General features: G+C 47.3%; 3 protein-coding genes across 4 annotated transcripts; 1 reads left to right on the top strand and 2 right to left on the bottom strand.

Moving 5' to 3' along the window:
• Window positions 1–1,774: 1,774 nt before the first annotated feature.
• Window positions 1,775–5,339, bottom strand: tirap (toll-interleukin 1 receptor (TIR) domain containing adaptor protein). The gene is made up of 3 exons (XM_040175677.2): window positions 5,171–5,339; window positions 4,444–5,016; window positions 1,775–4,240 (listed from the first exon to the last, which is right to left on the bottom strand). The coding sequence occupies exons 1-3, from the start codon at window positions 5,175–5,177 to the stop codon at window positions 4,182–4,184; spliced, it is 639 nt and encodes a 212-aa protein (XP_040031611.2). The 5' UTR covers window positions 5,178–5,339; the 3' UTR covers window positions 1,775–4,181.
• Window positions 5,340–6,329: 990 nt separating this feature from the next.
• Window positions 6,330–11,983, top strand: srpra (SRP receptor subunit alpha). The gene is made up of 15 exons (XM_040175674.2): window positions 6,330–6,524; window positions 6,648–6,785; window positions 7,143–7,226; window positions 7,327–7,490; window positions 7,630–7,790; window positions 7,896–8,058; window positions 8,152–8,302; window positions 8,432–8,556; window positions 8,645–8,769; window positions 8,850–8,936; window positions 9,277–9,449; window positions 10,236–10,449; window positions 10,560–10,723; window positions 10,860–10,958; window positions 11,086–11,983. The coding sequence occupies exons 2-15, from the start codon at window positions 6,663–6,665 to the stop codon at window positions 11,212–11,214; spliced, it is 1,962 nt and encodes a 653-aa protein (XP_040031608.2). The 5' UTR covers window positions 6,330–6,524; window positions 6,648–6,662; the 3' UTR covers window positions 11,215–11,983.
• A 46-nt stretch (window positions 11,984–12,029) lies between these two features.
• fam118b (family with sequence similarity 118 member B) lies at window positions 12,030–19,548 on the bottom strand. Of its 2 annotated transcripts, XR_013468613.1 has the most exons (10): window positions 19,282–19,548; window positions 19,007–19,155; window positions 18,346–18,435; window positions 17,975–18,227; window positions 14,460–14,687; window positions 13,768–13,896; window positions 13,384–13,681; window positions 13,094–13,190; window positions 12,879–12,944; window positions 12,030–12,623 (listed from the first exon to the last, which is right to left on the bottom strand). XR_013468613.1 is itself a non-coding variant. In XM_078108294.1 (9 exons), the coding sequence occupies exons 3-9, from the start codon at window positions 18,426–18,428 to the stop codon at window positions 12,610–12,612; spliced, it is 1,071 nt and encodes a 356-aa protein (XP_077964420.1). In that variant the 5' UTR covers window positions 18,429–18,435; window positions 19,007–19,155; window positions 19,282–19,548; the 3' UTR covers window positions 12,030–12,609. The 2 variants fall into 2 exon arrangements, 1 of the variants encoding a protein (XP_077964420.1); XM_078108294.1 differs by lacking the exon at window positions 13,094–13,190.
• Between the last annotated feature and the right edge of the window lie 877 nt (window positions 19,549–20,425).

Genomic DNA, 20,425 nt, shown 5'->3' with positions numbered 1-20,425 from the left:
TTGCCACATGCTCATAGAGGAATTTGACTTGGTGAATTGGCGCAATATAAGAAAAAAAAGAGATGCAAAGATACAAAATATACAAGCAAAAATGAAAACGATATAAACAGATAAGTATAGGTTAAAATGTTAAAAAGTATGATAAAACATGTACTACTTACCATCAGCATGCTTCTTTCCAAACTGTCTCCTGTCAGACAGCGAGATCCTCCTTGTGGCAGTAAATGAGTGGCAAGTCCAGGGAGGGCGTCACGGAAACAGCCTTTGTTTGTACAACAGGTCAGCTGCCGTGAGTACAATTTTTTTCTATTTTATTTGAGACACGTGAGCCCCCGTTTTCTTAGAGACGGGGCGTTAAACTCATTTTAGGTTTGTTGGACAAACTTTTGGTTTGGACCAGATCTGAAATCCAGCAGTGGCACCTCTGTGGCACCTCTGTGGCTCCTCTGTGGCACCTCTGTGGCTCCTCTGTGGCACCTCTGTGGCACCTCTGTTGCTCCTCTGTGGCACCTCTGTGGCACCTCTGTGGCACCTCTGTGGCAAATCAGTGGCTCCTCTGTGGCACCTCTGTGGCTCCTCTGTGGCACCTCTGTGGCACCTCAGTGGCACCTCTGTGGCACCTCTGTAGCAAATCAGTGGCTCCTCTGTGGCACCTCTGTGGCACCTCTGTGGCTCCTCTGTGGCACCTCTGTGGCAATTCAGTGGCTCCTCTGTGGCACCTCTGTGGCTCCTCTGTGGCACCTCTGTGGCAATTCAATGGCACCTCTGTGGCACCTCTGTGGCTCCTCTGTGGCACCTCTGTGGCAATTCAGTGGCTCCTCTGTGGCACCTCTGTGGCACCTCTGTGGCTCCTCTGTGGCACCTCTGTGGCTCCTCTGTGGCACCTCTGTGGCTCCTCTGTGGCTCCTCTGTGGCACCTCTGTGGCACCTCTGTGGCTCCTCTGTGGCACCTCTGTGGCACCTCTGTGGCACCTCTGTGGCAATTCAGTGGCTCCTCTGTGGCACCTCTGTGGCACCTCTGTGGCTCCTCTGTGGCACCTCTGTGGCACCTCTGTGGCTCCTCTGTGGCACCTCTGTGGCAATTCAGTGGCACCTCTGTGGCACCTCTGTGGCAATTCAGTGGCACCTCTGTGGCACCTCTGTGGCACCTCTGTGGCAATTCAGTGGCACCTCTGTGGCACCTCTGTGGCTCCTCTGTGGCACCTCTGTGGCTCCTCTGTGGCACCTCTGTGGCAATTCAGTGGCGTCGCAACAGGAACACTCGTACCCACCAGCTTACAACTTAAATAAACGGCATAGAGAAAGTTGCCATTCTGCGAAGCACTGAGCACTGAGTTGGGAGGGCAGCGATCGAAGTTCACGGAGCCTCAGACCTTCATGGTTTGGATTAATATGAATACGAAAATAGTAGTGATTCATTTGAAGATGGTTAAGTGTATTTACAAAATCGTTGTTTTGCAATATGGCATTGATAGTGCGAGGCGTAAGCTGATTTAGACGTCAGCAGGCCGCGCTTCTGTGGTGGGAACAAGTGAACAAACCAACTGTAAACTAACTCAAGAAATAGTCAGTTATTTCTGTTTTATATACTACATGTGTTGTTTGAAAATAAACTGTCGTAACGTTTTTTTCATTGTGAAACATAAAAACATGCATATTGTGTAAATAATGATTGGTCTTCATCTGTTTTATTTTTATATGTAGTAAATATATGGTTTGAAAAATAACAATTTTGATGTTATTGAATCCTTTGTACACAGTTATTTACACACAGTTATTTCCTCAATTTTATTTAACATTTGGTGAAATTACAGTTACAGGAAACACTTCAACTCAAATAAATGCAATTACAAAATGTGTTTTTAGAAATGTATTATACATTTAATATATTCCATTACTTTTGGGAAGACAACTCGTAAGTAAACCAATTTCAAGCCACAAAACAGCTTTTCCGCTGGAGTAAAGATATGTATTTGAGTCTATCTGCAAATTTAGATGTATAAGTTTCATATCCACCGTGACTAAGGTGACTAAAAAAAAAAAGTAAAATTCAATAAACACGAGGAGTTTTAATGGATACGCAATAAAGAGTGTTTAACGTTTCTACCAGCAGGTGGTCGTATACGTGTATTTAAACCATTTGTTGTTATCTACACTGTACCCCTGAAACGAGAAAGGTGAGTCTAATGAGGGGTTGACAGCTTCAGGACTGTAAGTGCAGCTGGTTGGGGATGTGTGACCACAGCGGCGCATCAATCAGAACGCAGAGGCAGATGTGATTCATCCAGGGTGCGGATGTCTTTGTGGATGACGCGCCGCTAATACCAACAGGAAAAGTGAGCATAACCATCTTCAGCTAACTATGGGAAGGCTGTGCCAGAGCTTTCACCATATCCCAGCATCCCCACATAATCTGCCCTCCGGTCATGTAAACATCTCCGTTCAGTGTGTTTCAGATCAAACTAACTATAAAATAAGTTAAAACAAAAACATCCTAAAGACAGTAGAAGGTTAAACGAGGTGTTGAACGAGGACAAATGGTGCCGCAGCGGTGGAAAACATTGTTCAACGTGGTGGGTGAAACCATGGTGTGCGTGTGGCGGCGTGCCGTTTCTCCGTGTCTCTCTGCGCCGTACACGAGAAACAGACCTCCGGGATCTACTGCTCCCCTCTAATTAACCCAGCCAGGGTTTTAATGTGGCTGAACGCACTCACCACGGAGGGAAATGTCCAAGTCGGCACCGCCACGCCCGATGGGGACCACCGTGGAGACCAACAGCTGAGTGCTCGAATCGTCCCTCTCCTCCCTGTCACTTCCTGCTTCGTGCTGATGCTCGCTGCACACAGCCGGCTCCTGCAGCTTTACTGTCAGTCTTCGCGTTCAAAAACGTTATGTTACGAAGTGTTATCCAATGAGGTTTTAGTTGTTATCCGATTTACAAATATGTAAGACCTTTTTAGTCAAAGAGAAACCTTGACATGTCCCAACACACGGACGCGGGCCTTTCGGCCAGGCTTCAGACCACAGCGTCAGGGTTAAATTCCCGTGGGATTTTTACATGCCGATGCATCTGGAATGAAAGCGAGACAGCTGACTACCTGCCAGAGGGATTGTAAAGAATTCTGGTTTATCGAAAAACAAGCAGACAATAAAAAAATGGGCCTCGTTTATAGAGCCATTCATATTCATAAGGACCTCCTTTACAATGGCTTTTGCATGAAGACCCACCAAATCAAACAAGGGTGGCATTACCAAGAAACACAATCGGCAAAGATTTTGCACTATTTCAATATTACACAGATGTAATGAATGTATTGTCAACCCGGAACGAGTCCCTCCTGATTGCAACCCGGTTATTCACAATAAGTGCGAGGTGAAAATCGCAATTTGTCATTTAGCACGAGCCCAACAACGGATGAGTCACTCTATATTTGTAATCCACTTCCCAGCAATTCTTCAGCCGCAGGGCTTCACTTTTCCAACTTGCCTTCATCGTGCGTCTTACGGAGAGGACGTTGTTATGACCACAACCCACGACAACAAAGAGGAAAAGCCTCTGGGAACATCATTTGCGTGTCTTTCAAATATAAAACTACAATTTTCATGCAACAAGGGCTGATTAGAGATTTTTTGTGACCCTAAATGTTTGGGAGGTTTGGAAGTTGGAGGATGATACAGAAAAGCGGTGCCTCCTGCAAAAAAAAGAAAACAGAAAAAGGCCTGGCCTTGATATAAATGAGTTATCAAGGTACGCTTATCAAGGCTCCGGTTGCCTCTTCTTCAGACTTTGTTTCCTTGCTGAGCAAGAACCAGTCAGTCGAGCGTATTGTGACTATATTCAAACCACGATTCACCGTAAAAGGGAACATTAAGGTGTAACTTCTCTCGATACTTCTCTCACACTTCCCCTCTAAAAAGCAAGTTAATTACAGGTGTGTGCCTCACTTCTACGCCCTCTTCTTTCACAATGGGAAAGAGCCAACTCTTTTATTTCAACAGAGAACATCTCGTCTTTTACCACAGATGATGATGATGATGATGATGATGATGATGATGGACACCATTAAGGCTTTTGTCTCTTCCCCATTGCTTTCCAGTGGGATGGGAGTGTTCGTGGGGTCGTGCTTTGACAGCGCGCGGCGTGAGTGTCTGTGAGCTGGGCTTCTCCACTCGGCCCATCCTACGGTTGTCCGTGTTGTTCCTCAAGTGTTTTCTCGTTTTTATCCAGGTCTTCGAAATCTAGGAAAGACCAGAGAAACGATTGCTGAGAACTTGTTGCTCTCCAAAGAGTGTAGAATCATTTTCACAAGAACGACAATGCTGATTTGGCATATTTTGGATTTCAACTGATTCCTCATTTCAAACTTGTGGGCCGGGACCGAGTTCATTTTCAAATCCACGAAATTGGCAACAAATTTCCACATCTGTATTGCATTACTCACACTTGAGCACAGTCATTGTGACGCGAGCATAACCGCTGGCACGGTCACCCCCCAAGTTAATGTAGTAGTAGAAGCGGAGCTCCGGAGGGTATTCAGAGTGGGACAGGTCCTGAACCAGGGGGATGATCCGATTGGACATGGGCCCCTCTGACAGAACCTGGTGCATCATGTACTGGCACCAATCGTCCCGCAGGAAGTCCGGAGTGATGAGCAGGGCCCTCAGGTGGCTGTCCTGCACAGCCTGGCACAGCTCTGTAGAAATGGCGCCCCCTGGGCAGGCGTCCCGCTGCATCAGGAAGCACCTCAGGCTCCGGGGCGACGCCTCCAGGAAAGAGACCAGGCGCGAAGCCTCGTTAATGTCCCGGTGCTCGGCGCTGTGGCACACCAACACGTCGTACTTTCGCCTCCATCGCGGCAGCGAGCTGAGACCAGGCTGAGGCGGCTTGGCGGGACTCGTGCTCAGGGATGGTGACGAGGAAGATGCTGAATTTGATATCAATTCCGTGACCTTTGCCTCTTGTTCCCGTGGTGCTGATGAAGATATTCTCGATTTCCAGAGTTTCTGGATCCATCCTGAAGGGAGGAAGAAGATAAAAATGAATATTTCTGACCAGGTGTTGATGAGCCCTTCCTTGTGCCTGTTTAAACCCTAAAAGCTATGGAAGCATGAACAGTGATACACGTAGCACAGGATTGGTATTCTAATGAATAATGATACAGTACTAACCATGCATGGTGTCAACGTCGTCATGTCTGTTCAACGCCTTCGAATCCTTCCTGTGAAAACCGTGTGCGTGATCTTGAAAGCGAAAAGGGTAGCTGAGCAAAAAGTGTCACACAATCAGTCGGGAGGACACGAGGACACGAAGAGTTGAAAACTTGTCACTGACATCACCAGCAAAGGAAGAGGAAGTTGACAACTGACGAAACCGTTTCAGTCAAAGTTTCTGAAACGTTATACTTCACTGAGCAGGTAGCCAACCGTTTGTTAAGAGCATGTGCATGGACACAATTTAACAAATTTTGAAGAAAAAAACCCCCTTGCATCGGCTGCACAGCAACTAGTCTCTCATCTGGAATTATTCTTTCAAGAAGAAATAAGAGGAAGAACAGCACAAATCACTGAACAAACAGCATACCATTCAATGGGAAGTGATGCACATTTATTGTCTTTTATACAAGTAACTATTGTATGTGTACTGCATGGGTGTGTTGTCAGGTTTGCCCTCATGTTTGACGACGCTTCCCAATAAATGAACTTTAAAATGAACAAGAAAGTCATGACCACTACACACTAATTTCAAAGAAGACAACGTTTGATGCAGAGAGGTTAATAATGTTTGGGTATTTGATGGAGAGAGGGTCAGACACATATAAACAGTGGGATTGGAGCGTTGCCGAATCTCAGCACACAGTTACTTTATGAGGTCCGACCTCTACTGAACTCTAGTTGTTTGTCTTCTGTTTCACATGGAGCCGTGTTAGTGGGAGTTCCATTAATGAGCCCAGTGCATCGCATTATTAATCTGTGTTGCAGTCTGTCCAGTTGTGTTGTTTTTGCTGCTGCTCAACAGCCAACATCTAATTTAAAGTTTGGTGTCATAAACGTGAAGGGTAATACATTTTACTACAGAGAGGTGGCATACATGTCTACTAGTTCTTCCAGGTACAGGACAGGAAAAAAGTGGTTGATAATGTTGGCTTCACAAAATGAATTAATGTACAAACATATATTTGCAGATGACAAGAAAGAGCAATGGAGAAGTGATCAGATTACACAGATTTAAATGGCAGTATTATTGTGCTGAAGAAGAAAAAAACAGTGAACAGTGTGGTAAGTGTGGAAGCAAAAAACATGTGTAGTTGCACTCCAACCTGCAGGAGGCAGAGGGCTTTCCCACCCCTGTACGTTAGGCGGCGGTAAGCACCACAAACTGTCTGCGATCCACCATCCAGCTCAAGAGAAGAAGAAGAAGCGGCGCGTCACTTCCGGGTTTCGTATCTGACGTGTCTAAAACAGTTTTGCTCTGGTGGCGGATTTCGACCCGTGGGGGATTTCACATCGCTTTGATTTACATTTGGTAAGATCCAATTGTTATACAGAGCACGAGACACAGCTTTAAACGTTCACATACCCACGAGTTTATCGCAGAGCTTTTGTCTCATTTTTTTCTCCCCCGTCCGTGTGTGTTTCATTACTCTAGATACGCGGTGTCAAGATGCTAGACTTCTTCACCATCTTCAGCAAAGGGGGGATAGTGCTGTGGTGTTTCCAGGGAGCCGGGGTCACGGAATCCTTCACCGGGCCTGTCAACGCTTTGATCCGCTCCGTAATCCTCCAGGTGGGCCACAGCGACGTGCCTGAACGCCCGTGACCGGCGTCTGTGTCTGCGATTCTAACACTGTGCCTTTAGCAGCTAATGCTAACGCCAACCGGTAACCCTTAGCAAACCTTAGCTTGTTGCGTAACGCTTCAGTTTACGAACGTAAACAAGTGGTTATCGCTCTGTGATAAGCCCTCAAATCCTCCCGTGATGCATTGTGGACGTGTATTTTTTAAATATAATTGTTGCCGCCGTGATGTGTTTTGACATTGTGGGGTAGACGCGTCAGGCTAGCTTAGCTGTGACGTTAGCATGAACGCCATGTGAGGCTCTCGAGCTCCTGTTGACATATGTCATCGCTGTTCGGTCTTACAGGAGCGCACCGGGAACAATTCCTACAACCACGAGGGCCTCAGTCTGAAATACAAACTCGACAATGAGTTCGAGTTGATTTTTGTGGTAAGTCTCCCAACCAGCAAACTCTGCGACTGATGAGTGTTGTTTTAAAACCTTGAGGAAATCAGACCCTCTCCCCCCCCCTACTCTCGTCTCCGTCCAGGTGGGCTTTCAAAAGATCCTGACGCTGACGTACGTGGACAAATTCATAGATGACATCCAGCTCCATTTTCGGGATCGTTATAAGAATGAGCTGGAGCAAAAGGGGGCCCTGAGGCTAATCAACAGCAGCTTTCAGTTTGAGGATGACTTCCGGGTGCTTCTCAGGTAAAGACGGAGAGTTTCCCTCCGGCGGAGGTGTGTCGCCCGTGGCGAGGAACCCCGTAAACGTCCGATCGCACGACGCAAAGAGGCTTCGCTGGCCTGAATCGCTTGTGTCTGACGTGCATCTAATGTTTACGTGCAGAGAGGCGGAGGAGAGCAGCAGAGCTCGGGGCCCCGACCGCATGCGAAGCTTTAAGGAGTCCGAGAAATCCCAAAAAACTGTGAAGTCTATGATCGAGACCAAGGGAGGGGAAAAGGTCAAGGAACCGGGTGGCAAGAAGAATAAAAATACCAAAAAGGAGGGTAAGTGCTTCTTCTAAAACCTCTCATTCGAAACGTTACCCGAGTCTCCACGGAGTCTCCATCCGAACTCCCATTTTGATATTTTTAAAATATATCTTTTTCCAGCTCCTGCAGCTGTGCCTGTCGTAGTGGATCAAGTGAAGGCGCCGTCCGCCGGGCACAAGGCGGTTGAGAATGGTAACCAGGGCTACACTGCTGAGGAGATCATACAGAAGAACCGCGAGGAATTCATTCGCAGGCGCACGGTGGCTCCCCCTGAGAAAGCCACGTAAGGGGGAACTTTTTTAATGATGTGATGTGTTGATAATAAATGCAGAATGTTCAGTTGTTTAATCGTGATTTTCTGTCCTCCTGCTCGCAGTAAGTCCCCAAAACCGCAGAAGCCCAAAGAGAAGCAGATGCGCGTTTGGGACATGGGCGGCAGCAGCACCAAGGCGCTGGACTACAGCGGAAGCAACGGAGATAACTCCGAGAATGGTGGCAAACAGAACCAGGATGCACAAATTGACCTGGTAGGAACCCCCCTCCCCCCCCTGCCTCCCCCCCGACCCTCCTATTCACTCCGGTTAAGAAAAAGACACCTGGATTAGGATAATGAATAGTGTTCAAACAAAGTCCTCAAGGTCCGGGTTCTGTTTCAGGGAATGCAGCTGAGCTCCATGAAGGGTGAGCTGCCGTCTGTGGACTACGAGTCCAGTGAGGAAGAGGAGGAGGAGGAGGCGGAGGAAGCGGAGAGGGTGGTTGACAATAAAACAATCAAGAAAATGTAAGACTGTATTTACATCTCACAAAAAACAATTTTTAGCTTTAAAGGTCAAATTTCGAATTGCCCAGCTTTGTTTTTTTGGTTTCAGCTCCAACTCCAAGAGTGGTGGTTTTGGGGGCATGTTTGGGATGCTGAAGGGCCTGGTGGGCTCCAAGAGCCTGAGCCGAGAGGACATGGAGTCGGTACTGGAGAAGATGAAGGACCACCTCATCGGTAGGACCCCCCCCCCCCCCCTCTCTCTCTCTATCAGGGTTTTTTCCCACCGCTCATTCTTCTCATTTATGATCCCGTAGCGAAGAATGTAGCAGCCGACATCGCCTACCAGCTCTGTGACTCAGTAGCCAAAAAACTGGAGGGCAAAGTCATGGGCACATTCACCAGTAAGTACTCTTTCGCTCGCCCCAAATCGTCGCCCACTTTCCTAAATCTATCTTTCAATGCAGCGTGCGTCACGTCCTTATAATGTCTCTTATTGCAGTATTAAGTTTTCCCCAACAGTCTGATTATTAAAGTAAGAGGATCGTCCCCTTGAATGTCATCTACACAGGATACAACCAGCATGTTGTAACGTCAAGGGCGTAAAAGCCCAATAACGTAGCTGAATGATGCGTAGGCCACATGTGATCACTTGTGTCAGTGAATAGCCGTGTGGATGCATGATTCAGGGCGAAGCTGACTCGTTTTGTGTGTGTGTGTGTGTGTGTGTGTGTGTGTGTGTAGCTGTGGCCTCGACAGTAAAGCTGGCCCTGCAGGACTCGTTGGTGCAGATCCTGCAGCCCAAGCGAAGGGTGGACATCCTGAGAGACGTCATGGAGGCGCAGAACCAGCGGCGGCCTTTCGTCGTTACTTTCTGCGGCGTCAATGGGGTCGGAAAGTCCACCAACCTGGCCAAGGTGAGCGGCCCTGGTCGAAAGGCTGATGACGTATAGTTTATTCTTTTGTTTCCTGTGGTCGGCTCACGATTCACCCACACGCGCGTTTCCGTGTGTTTGGTGTCGTGAGAGTTTGTGGTCTTGTACAGCTGTTCGTAGAACGGAGGATTCATAATTGTTCTTGTAGTTGCACTGAAGGCGGAGTGAGGCTCTTTCCAGTGACGTCCAAATGACATTCTAAATCTTACGTTTCAGTTATGTATTAATTCACTGTTTATAATATCACTGTTTGACAGCGTCCAGCACTTCACCTGAATTTCTGTGAAATGGTCTCATTCTGGTTTTACCGCTTACGGGTTTGAGGGGGGAGTTTTTCATACTATTTAAAGGGTCAGTCCGATGTGATGCTGAGCCCAACAGTCTGGAGTCATTTCTAATGTTCTGTTCCTCTGTAATGTTCAGGGAAGAAAAACTATACAGCCATTTTTCCCGGGACTATTTACAGAAAGCTCCTCCGTGATACTCAAATGTATAGATATGGAAATACTTGTAGCTTAATAATAGTGTATAGTAAGTATCAACACATTAGATCAAATATGTTTTTAGTGTTATTATTGTTGGTGCTGTTGCTAATACTCAATTATTACAGAATTATGATGGCCTAGGTGGGTACTGATCTCGGCATTATTTCAGAAGTCCGTTTTACCGTAAGAACTTGAACGGATGTAAAAAAAAATTAAAAAAAAGCGTATTCTCTTAGTAAAACCGTTGCTGAATATTTTGCCCCCGTCCGATCATCCGCTCCAGATCTCCTTCTGGCTGATAGAGAACGGCTTCACGGTGCTGATCGCGGCCTGCGACACGTTCCGCGCCGGCGCCGTGGAGCAGCTCCGCACTCACCAGCGCCGCCTGAACTCCCTGCACCCCCCCGAGCAGCACGGGGGGCGCCCGATGGTCCAGCTCTATGAGAAGGGCTACGGCAAGGATGCCGCCGGGATCGCCATGGAGGCCATCGCCTACGGTACGACGCGCCCTCCCCAACGATTCAGCGCCGCCCACGCGCTGCCGATCGCACGCTAAACACCGTCTTGACCTTTGTTTTTGTTTTTTTACGCGTCACGCCTTCTGCAGCCCGCAACCAGGCCTTCGACGTGGTGCTGGTGGACACGGCCGGGCGCATGCAGGACAACGCGCCGCTCATGACCGCCCTGGCCAAGCTCATCGCGGTCAACATGCCCGACCTCGTGCTGTTTGTCGGAGAGGCTCTGGTGGGCAACGAGGCGGTCGACCAGCTGGTGAGGCCCGATGTGGTCACCTGCTAGAATGTGGCGTTCACAAGAGGATTTAAACTGTTCTTCAACTGTCCAGCAGAGGTCAGAGTTTCCCCCCCCCATGAATAACTCTCCCCTCTGGGTTCCTCCTCTCCTCCAGGTCAAGTTCAACCAGGCTCTGGCCGACAACTCCATGACAGAAAAGCCTCGCCTCATCGACGGAATCGTGCTCACCAAGTTTGACACCATCGACGACAAGGTGCCCGACCGCGTGTCCGCCGAAGGAACTCCTCATGGGGTCGCTTTTTTTTTTTTTCACTTTTCCTTTTTTAAATGAATAATAATTCCCTCACACTCGTACGCCGTGCGTCCTCCCCCCCCCACAGGTCGGCGCTGCCATCTCCATGACTTACATCACCGGACAGCCCATCGTGTTTGTGGGCACGGGGCAGACCTACAACGACCTGCGTAGCCTCAACGCCCGCGCCGTGGTCAGCGCCCTTATGAAGGCCTGAAAAAAAACTCTCCTGCCGTGAGATGTTCCAGCCCCGCCCACCTGCCTTCTCCCTCGTCCTCTCCCGCCGACTTTATTCCCCACCGTAAAGGACTAGCGTGTACTTTGAATGATGAAAAGTTAATTTCTCGGCCTCACATCAGTCGCATCCAGATGTGCATTTCAGCTGACTAAGTGGACGTAGGCTGTACATCTCATCACGTCACTGGTGCAGTACAGTAAAGACTTGGAAAAAGAAATCCGCCTCCCTACCTGGCATTCAGTCAGTTTCCTCTCCGTGTCAGTGAGGTCAGGTGGTGAAGGTTTGCCGGATGGGACCCGGGGGTAGCTTAGTGACCGTAGTGCCTATTTGTCTCCAGTAGTCACCAACACGAGGAGTCCGAATCTGTTTACCTCTACTAACACAACGCTAACTCCGGTTTGACCTACAAACCTTCTCTCCCAGAGCTCCTCGCCTACCTAACGCAACTCATTACAAAATGCAGACTGATTCTTCAGTTTTTAGTTGAGGAGAAACGGGAGACATTATGTAAATCTTTTTAGTTTCAGACTGCACGGCCCATGTGGTTTGTTGAGGTTCTGTGGGCCTTTTTATTTATGCTTACCCCTGTAATTCACTCTTCATTTGTAAGAGGAACTAGGAAGTCTTAAATGTCTCCTGCCCCCCCTTTCATTTGTGGTAGCGCAATATGAAAGAATCAAGAGTTAAAACGGGAGAATTGAGCTAATTTATGAGAATGTAAACCTTTCTAAATAAAGCTGCAACAGCCTGAAGAGTGGAACTCGTTCTGTTAGTGACACGTTAAACCAGACAAATGGGTTATCAAAAGCTTTATTTTGAAAATAGTACTTATAAATACTATGTCAGAAAATACATGCAAGTATTAAAAAAAGGCTTACAAAGAACATATTCAGCAAAGGAGTGGCAGAGTGATGCTGGCTGAGAGACGTTGGCGATGAAAGCCAACTGAGTAACGTCCGTCCCAGTTCCCAAGTCCAGTTCTACTGGCTGCAGGTCAAGGCGGCGCCAGGTGTCAACTCGAGAAAAGGCCTCTTCTGTGCGGCGGGTAGGTCGAGGTGATGTTTGAAATGAAATCAAAATGAATCGACGCAGCGCCGTCGTGTCTGTCTGGACTCATTTATCCATCGGAGTATTCCAAACAATCACTGCAGCGGCGCTGTGAGGTTGTCTTTTTCTTTTTATGGCCTTGACGGTTACTGTTAAACTTCTCCTTTCCCTTTTACTCCGGAAGTCATAGAAACAAGTAAAAACCAGACACTCGTAAACAACTTTTAGGTCTCCTTAGATTCCTAAACCCATCGATTTGAAATCAGACTGATGTCACGGTGCAGCTGTGAAGGAACACGACTCTTACTGATCCCGACTGTGTGCCTGTCACGAATGATGGTCTGGGGCAAAAAGAAGAAGGAAGGTGACTTAAGTGGGAGGTTGAGAAACTGACATGACTGGCATGCATGCAATACTGCAAAGTCAGCGGCGTCTTTGTAAAGGCAAACCAGCAGGTGCTTTGACACTGAAAGCTTTCGATCTACCAGCATGCAGTAAGAAAACAAGAGCCTTCGCCGGTGCTTTTATTGTAACAGCGTGGAAGTGTCCTTTGCAAGTGGCCACTGCCTGAAATCAAAGAAGCATTGAGTCCTAACCTTGAAGGAGGCTTTTCTGTGTGTTAAAGCCGTTCGGCTGTTCTTCCCCACTTTGTGAAGGAGACCCTGTAGAGACAAAGGAGACGGTTAAAGACAAATCACACGCGGGACTCTGAAAGAAGAACTAGTGAAGTTAAGCATTTCCTTTTCTGACACGAAACTGATGCCTCAAATACGCCTACATCAAATCAACACTTGACTAAAGAATGACGCACCGGTTGGAACAGCAGAAGCCGCCAGTAAGACATTTTTAAGGGGGCGCACCAGCGATTTAGTATTACACTCCCATTAGGGTGGGGCACTCGCAGGAGGCTGGGTGGAGAAAGAATGGTCAAAGTCAGGCAGCACACCCCCACCCCCCTATACGTTTAGTTCTCAATCTGTTAAGGTGGGCGCCGAGGGCTCCTTGACTTTGCGGGTGGTCGTCACGCGATGGCGTTCGCATAATGAGTTGTTTTGCTGCAGATGGTTAACATGGTGGAAGAGGAGGAAGTGGAAAGCGTACCCCAGCCGTTGGTGGACACGTCGCGGTTGCAGATCTCGTTGGCCAGCCTCTCGAAGTACTCGGGCAGGTCGGCGTACTCGTCTCCATAGGAGATGACCTTGATGCCCTTGTCCAGCATGTTGTCCCGCAGCTTCTTGAACTCGCCCACGTCCTCCCGCCGCACCAGCATGAAGTGTTCCAGGTCCGACTTGTGCTTGACCGCCTCCAGGAACAGCGCCTGGAAGGTGGTGTCGTCCACCGTGCGCCCGCAGCCCAGGAACACGAAGGACTTGGTCTCGTACAGCTTCTGGATCTCGCGCTGTTGAGAGCGCCGGATGCACACGGTACGTTAACGCGCTGACGCGGGTGGGCGTCAGCCGGTAAACCGCCGCGTCGGGGGCTTACCATGACTTCGGTGTTCCTCAGGACGTTCTGGTAGCCTGCAGGGTGCAGTACAATCCCGCTGGGGTTGGTGTACACACCATGGATATGCAGAACACTTAACCTCCGCTTCTCCTGGGCCCACTCCAACACCTGGAGACACACACACACACACATTAGTTAACAGTTCATTGCGCTCAATCCTGTTCTGGCTGGGCTGGGAGGTGAATCACTGAACAGCAGTTAGAGGATATTAGCCCTGATGGAGTCGAGGCATAAATACCAGGACTGAGAGGCAAAGCAGCAGGTCTCTCAGAGACACTCGGGACGAGTCGTGCAGATTCCGTTCCGTTTAACAAACGATCAGTGTTGCTTTATATAATAAGGGAATACGCAAACACTTCTTAGGCCCAGTCTTTAGATCCAAAGTAAGTCTTGTTGATTCTATTGCAGCTGAGTAATGGATAGAACTTTAGCCTCCCCCCTCCGGTCACTCAGCAGGCTCAGGTTGTCTATTTATCGATAACAATACAGGAACTTCCCTCAAAAGGCAATTTCATAAATGTGCAGTCAAGCGGCTGACTCACCTTTGACTTTTGCTCTCGAGATGAAATAAAACTTGACCTTTAAGACTCCTACAATCTGAGCCTGTCCTTCCCAACAAGAACCTAGAGGTTAGGGGCCAAATCGATGCCACAAACCCCGGCCCGGCCTACCTTCTTCTCGTCCGTCAGGTCCAGAGACTCCAGCTTGGTGCCCTGGTGAGCCGCGTAGATCTCCAGGAGGTTGTCAAAGTTGGTGGTGAGGACCAGGGCGCCGCTCTCCATCAGCTGCAGCACCGAGCGCAGCAGATGCTTCCCGGCGTGCTCCATCTTGCACTCCAAGTCGTCAAACACCTCGTACAGACAGTCCTTGAAGAACGTGGATCGCACGTTACCTGTCCTCTGTTCAAAAAAGGAAAGGAAAGGATTTGTGGTGAGTGTCGGGTTTCACGGTATTTGTTGACTTACAACGTGGCACGCTCCAAAGACAGAAGTACACGAGCGTCGATCGCCAGATAAGCACCGTGGAAACGGCCCGGAATGCATTATGGTGACGTCTGCACTGTGGTCTACTGCGCCGGGGGGGGGGGTGAATAAACAGTAAATGTTGGTGAAGCCGGTAACCGTCTCCCCCAAACTCATCTCTTTAGAACATCCCCACTGTCCCCAGATCTGATATGCGAACACACAAATGGACCTAAGATGAGGTACGATTTAGCTTGATTAGAACTACTCTAACCAGAATATATTTATAACGTGGAGGAAATAAACACACGGACGTTAGTGTTTGACGTAAACTAAGCTGTATGGGATTTTCTTTGCATTTGTTTAATGATTGCAACCACGCTATCAAGCGTCCTTTCACAAAGCCACGTGTCTTTTTGTAAGGGTCGGACCTGAGTAAACAGTTTTACTTATCACCCAGTCTGAGCTGAACACGTGTATATGAGCATGTTGAAAGATGGTGTTTTTGTCTAAGATTAGACGCACAATGGAAGCACAGAATATTTACTACCACGATAACTGGAGAAAATGGCGTGTAATAAGTAGATAATACCTGTTGATATAACAGGAGAGGGTAAAAAACAAGCAAGTACAGCAAAAATTGTTAATTATCATCAACCAATCAGTCCCTTGGGTACTGACTCATATATATATATATATATATATATATATATATATATATATATATATATATATATATTTATTTTTTTTCTCACTGCTCTCCCTGAAATTCAAAATGGCCTCAACAAGGAAATAAAACATCAGTTAAGAGTGTTCACGTCAGAACGCTCCCCTGGCTGTAGCCGCAGTGTCACCACACACACACACACACACACACACCTGATTCTGTAAAGAGATTATGGGCTCTCCATCTAAATCTAGTCTACCTGGCAGAGCCGGTTGAACCAAAATATAAACACAAAAGTACCCTGGTAGGTCTAAGAATAGCGCCGTGTAGACCAAGGTGATCGCCCTGCAGAGATTACACCTCTAATGGGCTGAACAGCGGAAGCCGTTTCAACAGGAAGACGCTTGTTATCCGCATCGACCGCAGCAACCGCCCCGCTCGCTCTCAGGACTTGTGCAAGTAAACAACTGGTTTAGAAAAAAAAAAATCTGTCTGGACAAGATCATTTTTCAGAAACAGATTTTATGAATATCGTTAATTGAAAATGACTGCACCTGTACATATGTATTATATTGTGACGCAAAGAGTACTATGCTTGATCTTTTTCCCCACATTTATGTAGAAATTTGCTACAATATCCTTTGGCAGTACGTCCCTTTAGCTGGCGTGCAGCGGTGGGACGCATGGACGGATATCGTCAAGTTTCCTTCAACTCTGACGGATTAATAAACGGTGAATCCGTCTGCTGCATTCCTGCTGGGCTGAAGTTTACCGCTGATTACACAGTCCAGACGCGCAGCTGTTAGGGGGCCTTTTTACAGTAAAATCTGGCTCTGGTGTTTGTTACAGTGAACGTGGCTGTAGACCGGTGTCATGTGACCATGAGACCGTAGCGATCACGCCGCTGGTGTGTTTCTGTGGACCCGGATGAAGCGCAGTGTTTAGCGAGAGGTTGTTTGTTCCAGAAAGGCAAAACCACAATGACCCCCGTGGAAAACATTGTTTCGAACTCTTGCCTGAATTGACTGCATGAACAAGTCTGCAACGTTGTTATTAGCCTGGTTGTTGTTGTTTTTTTAAATTGCCAGGGTCAAGATTAGGAGGATGTTTAGCTTCAGATTAGCCCCATTGCCTGAGACTATGTGCCTTGCAAACCAAAATAATCTGATGCACAGTTCTGTGAAAACTGGGTTAAACTCCCACGGCTTTTACCGCTTGTTTTTTTACTACTATGGACTGAAGGCAGGTCTCTCACACCCTTTCATATGCATTGATGTCACGACTAATTCTCTAGAACAAATGCAGATGCGTTTTGTCAACGGATTCAGTTCAAACGCGTCCTCTTTTGTAATTTACTACATGCTAGGTGTTCGGGTGACGCTTTGACCGCCCGAATGGAAAATCTGTGCAACAGGGCGGAGGGGTTGACATTATTCAATGCTTGTTTTCTCCCCCGCAGCATGCTGTGCCTGTAGCCAGCAGCAGTGGACATAAACACGTTGGATAAAGCCATAAAAAGCGCCGCTTCTCTTTGCGACAACAGGCAGAGGGGAGAAACAAAGCGCTTTAATCAATGTCGAAGGTGCGATGAGACATGACTAACACAGGAGGCAAACTGTATTATGGCTCCCATCTGCCAGCCGAGCTCCAGACCAGTCCAGTCCAGACCGGTCCGGTACGGCGAGGAAACAGAGTTATATGGAAATAGAAAAATGTCTTCATTCTCTGCATGCTATTGGTTTAGAGCCGCAAAGTTCTGTGAAGAAGTTCAATCATTAACTGAAATGTTTTTTTCTGTTAGGGACCATTAAAAAGCAATCAGGTTTTCATGGGTGGTGATACCCGCTGTAGGACTCTCACTGTGTGTTTGTGTAGTCAGGTGGCAAAAACTTTCTGCTAGTTTTCGGCGGTAGTTAGTAATTAGTTCAGCACATTCTTTGATGGCATTGAGCGGAGATGCTGCAGCTTTGATTAGGCGTCGTTCCCCTCGCCGTCTGCGGATGAATACCTTCTTTTTGATTGCCCAAAGCATTCTGTGCCACTGTGTTAGTCTTACTCACACACAGATTAGATTACGAATATATAGGTTGCATGTATGAATTTACATTTTCATTAAGTATGCACTAGATTCATGGGATGTCCATACTACAGAACGGTGATTTAACCACCTGGTATGATTTCTAGTTAATAACGAAAACACTAATGTGGTTCAGTTAGTCTCCCTGCAACAAAAGGCTGTTTTTATGGTTATCAACAACATTGGATGAAAACAAGTAAACAGGCCTGTTTACTTGTATGATAAGAGATCCATTTTGTATCGACCAGAATTCACTCCCAACAAAAGGTCTCACAAGCAAACAGTGCGGCATCAGCTTCAGGCTTTTAACGAGATAAGAGGTCTTCTCTCAATCCATGAAAGTTAAGACAAAATGTTCCTTACCCGAGGAAAGGGCCGTCAGCCCGTGTGCCATATGTTTGAACATGTGCAAGGGTTTGCTTTACAGAGGAAAGGCAGAGGTTGGGGGGGGGGGGGGGGGGGAGGCTCCGGCAGACTTACCGGGGACAGTTTCTGAATGAGGTCATGGGCCACATGAACCAAATTCTTATCTTCTTGCATGTGCTTCTGGAAGCGCCGACTCTCCTCCTCCTCTAGTAGGTCAAAATCATTGGCCGCGTCAAGCAAGGCCTGGATGAGGCCCTTCCAGGAGCGGAGCGCGGGGACCTGGGGGGCCACCGCGGAGCTCACCCCCGTGCCGATCACCAGCACGAGCTCGGGCGCCCGCTTGGTCTTCAGGCTGGGTAGCAGTTTCCTTTCGGGCCACGCAAAGATTACAAGTTATACCCCACAGTATTAAACAAAGCATTTACAAGCTTTTCCATGATACTGTCAAAAACGAGGCCCCCCAAACAAAGATTTTATTCTTCTACCTGGGCTTTTTGGCATTTGTGTCTGCATCCTGAGAGTCAGCCGCGGGTCGCTTCTCGCTTTTCACCGCAACAATGGAGGCCATTCAGGTCCTGCAGGAGAAACACGATTAAACCACGCTCTACCTTTTGGTGACGTCACACACAGCATCAATGCAATGCAACGTGACGCGTGCGTGGGTTTATTTCCTCCGATCGATGTCAGCGTGTTGGTATCGTTTCATACACGACACTCTTCTTGTTAACATCTGAAGTGAGACGGTCAGCTGTCTCACTGAGAGCCGTCATCACTTCTTCTTTTTTTTTTTTTTTTTTGAGAAACCGGAAACTAACGTAATTCCTAAATTTCCTCCTGGTAACACACCTCGCAGAACGGTGACATGTGTGCCCTTATCTCCTCCGACACGCTGAGAGGACGTCGTTCCTGGAAACCGTGCCGCTGGAAAGCGACGTTGGCTCGTGTGTCTTTAAGGCGTTTATAACATATAACGCTGTAATTAAAGTCGATGGCAACAACAGGAAGCGGCGAAAAGTTACCGCGAGCACACCGGTACACTTTTTAAAAAGTAACACACACACACACACACACACAAAAACCCTTACCGGTTACAGATGACAGAATACATGCAAGTGGTTCATAAACGTCCCCGTTAACGTGGCTTACCTTGGTGGAGGTGAGGCTGCGTTACGGTCCGGTCGAGTAGAACTCCTGTTCGGTGAGAACGAACGTGAAGTCGACAAAAGAGCCACGTTATAACGCGTGGACGTCGACTTCACTGGCGTCCTTTGGGCTTCCGATGGCATTAATCCAAACTGTCCCGGTGATTTAAAAAAAAAAAAACAACAAAAACCGTTAGCGGGCTTCTGAATCACCAAAGTGTGACGGACAAAGAAACCCCCAAACGAACGTTAACCAACAACTAACCAGCGCGAGCCTACCGTTTGCTTTAAGCTAATTTAAGTTAAGCTAACGTTATCTCCGAGGTCGTCAAGAGCCCGAAACTGCCTCCGTTGAACGAGTCATTCTGAGGACGTGGTAATTACAGAAGCATGTGTATTTTCTGTAGCTGAAAAGACGTCTGGTAGTTAACCGGTACACGCCGGTTAAAGCCCTCAGCCGCCTGCGTTTAAGTTGTGCGTCTGTCGGAGTCGCCGCCTGTTGTGATGCGTTCAGGTGCTGCAGCGTGTGTGTGTGAGTTTTGTCTCGGTTGGAAGGCAAAAAAGCTGACGCGTCACTGCAAACTCAGACAGTCAATAAAGAGGGTATTACTTAGAAACAGGAGCGACACGTGGCTGTGACAGGAATGCAAGCAATGCCAAATAGGACATGCTGACGATTGAAGGTATATGGTTTATATATACGTCTTATGTATGTGAAAACACTTATGTATAGGTTTAAATAGCCCTGGAGAGGAGATTAACAAAGAGCACTTGAAGGCAACAAAGCCAAACCGGACGTCAAGCAAAGCCATGAAGCCCGTGGCGCAATATACTGTCTATAAAAGCTGTTCTAAACATCAATAACTGTTTTAAATTGTTGTGCCGATAGCAACACTTCTCTCTTTCTAATATACAGTTTACTAATGGCATATTTAACACATGTCTGTGTTCAAGGTGTTGTGACGAAACAATACGTATACAATATTATTTTTTAAAAAGCAAAAAGATCATTGACCAAGGTCTACTACATGCGTTTAAAAGCGATGTTTTAATTTAACATAATATAAAATTTTTAGAGTTGTGCAACACAGTTAAGCTCCCCTGATTTTTTCACACAGCCTGTTTGCTCGTTATACACACGGTTTTAGTTTGGTTTTTGCATTCGCATCAGCTATTCCAAACGGCACAGACTACTTCAGGATAACCACCACCAGCCTGACACCTGCTGTCTAAGATGAAAAGTGCATTTGAAGTATTCAGAGAAAAAAGTCACAGCCCCTCAGTACAATCAAATTACTTAGTGTTTAGTCTAGTTCTTCATACCAAATACAAATATGATAATGCTCCTGATGTGGAGATGGTACCAAAATATATAATACGAGGGCCTCATCAGTAAACCCAGCTGAACACATTTTCATGGACC

Source organism: Gasterosteus aculeatus, chromosome 1 (genome assembly GCF_964276395.1).
Source record: "Gasterosteus aculeatus chromosome 1, fGasAcu3.hap1.1, whole genome shotgun sequence".
In the NCBI taxonomy this organism is placed as follows: domain Eukaryota; kingdom Metazoa; phylum Chordata; class Actinopteri; order Perciformes; family Gasterosteidae; genus Gasterosteus; species Gasterosteus aculeatus.
Note: the sequence above shows the minus strand (reverse complement) of the source record. Positions and strands in the feature narration are given on the sequence as shown.

What these genes read in the sequence shown, in the direction of transcription:
- fam118b (XM_078108294.1), bottom strand. Translation starts at nt 18,428, where the DNA reads ATGGCCTCCATTGTTGCGGTGAAAAGCGAGAAGCGACCCGCGGCTGAC. An exon ending in ACCTGACGGACGAGAAGAAG is followed by an intron (nt 13,897 to 14,459) that starts GTAGGCCGGGCC and finishes GTGTGTCTCCAG; the next exon opens with GTGTTGGAGTGGGCCCAGGA. An exon ending in TGAGGAACACCGAAGTCATG is followed by an intron (nt 13,682 to 13,767) that starts GTAAGCCCCCGA and finishes CGCTCTCAACAG; the next exon opens with CGCGAGATCCAGAAGCTGTA.
- tirap (XM_040175677.2), bottom strand. An exon ending in CACAATGACTGTGCTCAAGT is followed by an intron (nt 4,241 to 4,443) that starts GTGAGTAATGCA and finishes GGTCTTTCCTAG; the next exon opens with ATTTCGAAGACCTGGATAAA.
- srpra (XM_040175674.2), top strand. Translation starts at nt 6,663, where the DNA reads ATGCTAGACTTCTTCACCATCTTCAGCAAAGGGGGGATAGTGCTGTGG. An exon ending in GACTTCCGGGTGCTTCTCAG is followed by an intron (nt 7,491 to 7,629) that starts GTAAAGACGGAG and finishes GTTTACGTGCAG; the next exon opens with AGAGGCGGAGGAGAGCAGCA. An exon ending in TTGACACCATCGACGACAAG is followed by an intron (nt 10,959 to 11,085) that starts GTGCCCGACCGC and finishes CCCCCCCCACAG; the next exon opens with GTCGGCGCTGCCATCTCCAT.